This window comes from Crocuta crocuta, unplaced genomic scaffold, assembly GCF_008692635.1.
Source record: "Crocuta crocuta isolate KB4526 unplaced genomic scaffold, BGI_CrCroc_1.0 scaffold737, whole genome shotgun sequence".
In the NCBI taxonomy this organism is placed as follows: domain Eukaryota; kingdom Metazoa; phylum Chordata; class Mammalia; order Carnivora; family Hyaenidae; genus Crocuta; species Crocuta crocuta.
The window spans coordinates 1,882,186-1,889,015 of record NW_027527804.1 but is presented as its reverse complement, the minus strand read 5'-3'; the positions used below and the strand labels follow the sequence as shown (position 1 = coordinate 1,889,015).

Below are 6,830 nucleotides of genomic sequence, written 5' to 3'. Positions count from 1 at the left end.
TGTCTAGCTTGTTTATTTGGATGTTCTCTGAAATGAAGTGATAGTATGGATTTATGTAAAATTTGAGAAAGCATCTGGTATAGCACCTGGCACATATATGTGTTTAATAAATTATTATTCTCTACCTTTCAAAAATTTGGCTAATGAAATATTAACATGATGAGATGAGTGACACTCCATGATCCTCCCAAGGAGAAAGAATGAATGTGGGTCTCATTTAATTCTAAGTATACACTTTGGATTTCCAATTTCGAGATAGCGGACTAAACACATATTGTGTCTGGAAAATTCAGAAAAGGAATTCTCCCTGGATACAGCAAAAAAGTTACAGAATTAGATCATGTGAAAGGAAAATTAAGAGACATAAGGTATAAACTTAGACGTTTCAGAATTTACCATGAAGGAGTTCAAGGAGGAGAGAATGGGACAAGGAGCAATATTTGAAAAATTAATGACTGAGAACTTCTACTTATTGAAAGAAAACATGAGTCACAGTGAAACAGCTTATGAATTACAAAGTAAGAGTAAAATAAGAATAATACAAAAATACATAATGACACATTGTACGGACATTTTAGAATTTAAGGATAAAAAGAAACTCTTAACAACTGTATGAAGGAAAAGGCAGATCACCTACAAATAATAAGAGTCAGAGGAAGATTGGGGTGCCTGGGTGGCTCAGTCGGCTAAGCGTCCGACTTCGGCTCCGGTCATGATCTCGCAGTTTGTGGGTTCGAGCCCCGTGTCAGGCTCTGTGCTGACAGCTAGCTCAGAGCCTGGAGCCTGTCTTCGGATTCTGTGTCTCCCTCTCTTTCTGACCCTCCCCTGCTCATGCTGTCTCTCTCTCTCTCTCAAAAATAAGTAAAACCTTTAAAAAATTAAAGAAAAGAGTCAGAGGAAGATAATGGCATCAGAGGAAGATAATATTCAACGTTACAAAGAAAATAACTATGAATTTGGAATTTTGTATTACATCAAGCCATCATCCTAGTGTGAAGATGGGATGCTTAGAAAGTTTACCACCTCCAGAACTTCTCTAAAATAGATACTGGAGGGTTTAGTCTAAGAAGGAGAAAATTAATTCAGGATGAATTTGGGGGTGGGGATGGGTAAGATGCAAGAACCTGTGGTTAGGAAAGATACTGGTAAAATATATGAGGTCTAAGTAAGTATTGATCAAAAAATAATGAGGTATTTTAAGTAACAACATGGAACAATAATTATATACATTATTACCATAGAATGTAAGGATGCAGAGAGATTAGGGAGAAGTCAGTCATAAGGGTTTTTTTTGGTCTTATTAAAGAGAGAGAATACTAATATTATTAACTCTGTAAATTTTTAGAAAAATATATGTTTAAAAACATGGGCTAAAATTTTATTAACCACTAGAGAAAATATAAATAAAATACATGACTTACACATCCTTTGAGGAAAGAAAATAACCAAAAATCTTGATCTACAAAATACAAGTTAGAATTGGAACAAAACAGACACAAACTTTGGTAAATAGAAAATAAAATATAAGATGACAAGAAGAGCTTAAAAATAAAAATAACTCCAATAAATTTGAAAGGCCTAAGCACTGATTAAAAGACAAAAACTAAAATAAAACTGAAATAAAAACATATATTGTGCATGATAGGCCTATATAAAGTAAAAGGACATAAAAAAATTTAAATAAAGCAGTTGAAAGGTATTAGGCAAGTGCTATCAAAAAGAAAGGTAGCTTAACAATTCTAATATAGTATGAAATAGAATTCGATTCAAGAAATACATTAAAAAGAGAGACACTTCATATGGACAGATAAACAAATTATACCACAATGATATAAAAGTCATAAAACTTTATGCATTTAAAATACAGCTTTGAATATATAAAATGAAAACTGAGAAACTGCAAGTGATAAATTGGTAAATCCCTCACATATCAAGGAGGTGTAAAATAAATCAGGATATAAATGATTTGAGCAACACAATGAAACTGTGTATGTGGGAAAGGAAAAAGTTGTGGGCAGCAGAGAATATACCTTATTTTCAAACTTACATGAAACATTTATAGAAATTGACTCTAGTTTATCAGAAAAAAATCTTTTAAAACTATATGCAAGCCATACTCCATTACCGCAGTGAAATGAAGTTAGAAATTAACAACAGAAAGCACCAAATATCTTTACATTTATATATTAAAATGCACATTTGTAAATAACCCTAGAGGTAAAGAAGAAGCAGGAATGGAAATGACAATCTACTGAATGCTAAACAACCTTATATCAAAACTTATTAAACATAGCGAAAATGGTACCCTTAACTTATCACAAAATAAAAGATACTAAAATTAAATGAGCTATTTTGAAAAAAAATTATAAGAAATAACATGAGCATAAAAATTAGAAGGAAAAACTTGGTAAAGGTAAAAAGAATAAAATATGATCAAGAGAAAAGCAAGTGAAGGCACAAATAAAATCAGTAAAGAAAAGATTATTACCATAAATACAATTAAATTTTTTGAATTACAATAAAACTATAAAACTAAATCAATATATTGGAAATTCTAAAGGAAATATGCAGTCCTCAAGAAACAATAAAACATAAATTACTAAAGTTTTCCTGAGGAAGTAAAAAACCTAAGTAGATTAATTACCATGGAAGATCTGGAAATGTTAAAATTTCCACAAAAAGGCATTGGTTTTATGAGTGCTTATATAGCTTTGTGGATGAATTCTACTAAGTTGTTGGATGGGTAATTCTGATATTTTACAAACTTTTTCAGAACATATTTTTTAAAAAAGACCTTTAATTTAATAGCATTGATACCAAACCACCAGGGAGATAACACCAGAAATAAATATAATTCAGTTTCATTTATGAACATAGATGCAACAATCCTAAATAAAATATTAGCAGATCAATTCAGAAGTATATTAAGATTGCAAGGATGGTTCAACATTACTATAATTGACTACACTGACAGATTAAAAGAGAATAGGCAATATTTGCAAAGAAAATAGTCAATAAAATTCAATACACATTCATTTTTAGAAGGTAAAGAAATTTTTAAACTAAGTTTAAAAGGGAACTTGATGACGCTATCTGCTTCTTATAGGAAGTACAGGACTGTACAGGAAATGTCATATTTTTGTGGTAAAACATTAGGAACATTCTCACTCAAGTCAAAAATAAGATACACACACTCAGAGTCACCTGTACTATTTGTCCTTATACTGGAGAGCCCAGCCGGTTCACTACAAGTCTGGTGTAAGGGTGGAACAAACCCCTCAATTTTAGTTATTTACAAGCCCTATTATAATCTACTGAGAAAGTCTAAAATAATCAAATGACAAATTACTAGAACATAGAATGTTTGCAAGGTGGCCAGATATGCTAGTTGAATACTTTGTCTTCCTCTTCACAAATAAAAAGTTATATAAGAGAAGAAAATCTAGTTAACAATAGTAATGACAATAAAATTCACAGTGCTAATCAAATTAACTCAAGAATAAACTCAAGAAAAGATGTGTATGCCTGTTTTTCAGAACTCTGTAAAATATTATTAAATCATANTTTGTACATGAGGACTTTGAGATGCCTCTTTTTCCCTTGCTAATGGCTTTCCAGTATTTCATAGATTAAAAGATCATAGCCTCAAAGAAGACTGGGTAGAGGATTATTAGTACATTTNGGAGTGCCTTAGGTGGCTCAGTCAGTTAAGCATCTGACTCTTTGTTTCGGCTCAGATCATGATCTCAAGGTCTGTGGGTTCAACCCCCACATCGGGCTCTACGCTGACAGTGCAGAACCTGCTTGGGATTTTACCTCCCTCTCTGTCTGCCTCTCTCTCTCTCTCTCTCTCAAAAATAAACAAATAAGCATTTAAAAAAACTTTTCATGCTTTCTCCAGATATTGATTATCATAGAAAAAACAAGAACATAACCAACATTGTACATTAAAGGAAGATCTTATCATTAGTCATGTCTCATTGAGAACTAAAGTAATATTTCCAAAATAAGATCATTTTATCACTTTAATTTTTTTTTTATCTTAGGGACTGCAGTTATGGGCCCTCCTGGCCCCCCTGGCTTTCCTGGAGAAAGAGGCCAGAAAGGTGATGAAGGTCCACCTGGAATTTCTATTCCTGGATCTCCTGGACTTGATGGACAGCCTGGGGCTCCTGGACTTCCAGGGCCTCCTGGCCCTCCTGGCCCTCAAATCCCTCCTAGTAAGCTATACTTTTCTCCTAAATTCTGTTGTTTTTGTTTGTTTTCATTGAAAGTTAATCTAGCTGAAGGTTGGCATTATTCTACTACTGCTTCTACTTTTGATTTTTGGTGATTCTTTGATGTTTAAATTTTTTCTTCAAATCATCACCAATATTGTATCTTCCTTTTGCTTATAGGTCATTGCATTACCAGGAAGAAGTAACTGAAAATCTTTTTTTCTAGCCTATCAGGCTTTCTTTTTGTTTAGCCTTCTGGATATTTCACAAGTAGCTGTTATCCTTATCTTATCTCAGGTGATGAGATATGTGAAGCAGGCCCTCCAGGCCCTCCAGGATCTCCAGGTGATAGAGGACTCCAAGGAGAACAAGGAGTGAAAGGTTTGATCCCATTAGTCATTCCTTCATTCTTTCGGATCATCAGCAAAATTCCCTGTATCCTCCACTCTACCTTAGCCACTCAATCCCAGGGTCTTACCCCAAGACCATCTCATTACCAATAGTGCACACTTCCATAATCTCTATCTCATGAGTCCCATTTTCGGACCACTATCTCCTGGCTAGTTCATTACCTATAATAACCTGACTTCAATATCACTTCAGCCTCACTGATACCTCCCAACTTTGACTCTCCCTCAACCTTTTCACGTCCTTTGTTCCCTCTTCACCTAGCTGAAATGACATGATTCATCATTGTAAAGAATCCCATGTATAAATCTTTGCCTGCTTTGCCCTCCTCTCACTTCATTGTACTAATTTGGAAGGAAAGCCTAGTTTTGGTAATTGCAAATCACCACAACTTCTGAGCCTATACCTTCTCTGCTCTCTTCAAATTTTTAACACCTCCTCTTCCATTCTCATTTTAGGGTTCTGACCTTGCTTCCCCTTTCACTGACCAACTGAAGCAGTAAGAGAATTCTCACAGATTACCACTACTACATTTACCTACCACATTACTTGCATTTGTGCACTTATATTCTGCCTTCCTGCGTATTAATTACTATTACTGCTCCTATCTAAAGCAAATTCTTCTATTTGTATAATAGATTCCATTCCCTTGTTTTCCCAAGTATTTCATTCCAGAAATTCCTGCCTTTCCCACATCATCATTTTTCTCTTTTTCTGGATCATTCCCAGCAGCATACAAATACACTTTTCACTCATCTCAAAAACGCCTTATCATAATCCTACTTCCCCTGCCAGATACTGCTATATTCCTCTGCTCCCATTTGCAGCAAAACTCCTTCAGAATTTTCTACTTGCTGTCTCTGGATACTTTTCTCTCATTTTCTTTTAAGCACAGTTCAGTCAAGATTTTGCTTCCCTAACCCACCACTCTACAGATGCTGTGTTTGTCAAAGTCACCAGCAGTCTCTACCCTGCTAATCCAAATACTAAGTCTCAGTCCTTTTTTTCCCATTTTAAACAATTTCCTCACTTGGTTTTCAGTATATTACATGTCTTGATTTTCTTAAATCTTCATACCTTCTTGGAATATTATATATATTAGATGTAGAGGTAGAGATAGAAATATATATATATTTATCTTTCTTTCAATGTATGTATATGATATCCCATATAGCTACCATCTAAATCAAAATATAGAACTTTTCCAGGACTCTTGTGCCCCCTAGTAAGCACTCCCAAAGGTAACCATTCTTTTATTCTATATCATAAATTAGTTTGCCTAATCTTGAACTTTGTATAAATGGAATCATATAGTATGAACTCTTTTGTGTCTGGTTCTTTTGCTCACTATTCTATCTGTAGGATATACCTATATTTTTGTTTGTAGCAATATTTTTCACTGCTCTTTGGTATTCATTGTATGAATACCTAAATATTCATTCCACTGTTAATATACCTGGGAATGGAATTGCTGGGTTTTAGAGTAGGTGCAGGTTTTGTTTCCATAGATGTCACCAAACCATTTTTCCAGACTGGTTTTAGTTTCCAATCCCCTGATGACCTACTGATGCTCAGCCTCTTTTCTTATAGTTTGTATATTCTTTTTATAAAATGCCAATCTTTTTTTGTATTTTTAATTGGGTTGTTGAATATATATACATCACAACTATCTTCCCCCATTCTGTGACTTGATTTCTTATTTTGGTTCCTTTTTTAGCAGAAGTTATTAAAAAAAAGAAATCCAATCATTAGTATCCTCTTTTTTGGTTAGCGTTATGTTCTGTTTTAGAAATCTTTGCTTATCCTAAGGACCTGAAGATATTTATGTGTGTTTTTTTTCTAGAAGCTTTATCATTTTGACTTTTACATTTTGATCTTTGATCTGTCTTCAAGTAATTTTTGTGTATAGTTTGAAGCTGGCATCAAAAATTTTTTCCCATATGGCTATCCAATTGATTCAGTACTGTAATACAAAAGACCATCATTTCTCTGCTCAATTGCATTAGCACTTTCGTTGTAAATTTTATGACACTATACGGATGAGTCTGTTTGTGACATCTCTATTGGTTCATTGTTCTATTTGTTTCTCCTTGCACCAGTGCTAGCCTAAATTATTGTAGCTTTATAGTAAGTCTTGGCTTACTTTGCATTTCCATATGTATTTTAAATTTATCTACCCAAGTTTTAATTTTGGAATACCCCCAG

The 6,830-nt window shown here is 33.7% G+C and overlaps 1 protein-coding gene across 1 annotated transcript in view; it reads left to right on the top strand.

The window, feature by feature from the left end:
• COL4A5 (collagen type IV alpha 5 chain) overlaps positions 1 to 6,830 on the top strand; it is a 227,462-nt gene that overhangs the window by 140,561 nt on the left and 80,071 nt on the right. Inside the window, exons 20-21 of the mRNA XM_077773807.1 lie at positions 4,047 to 4,220; positions 4,515 to 4,598. Of these exons, the coding sequence (XP_077629933.1) occupies positions 4,047 to 4,220; positions 4,515 to 4,598 (258 nt within the window). The remainder of the gene's footprint in view (positions 1 to 4,046; positions 4,221 to 4,514; positions 4,599 to 6,830) is intronic.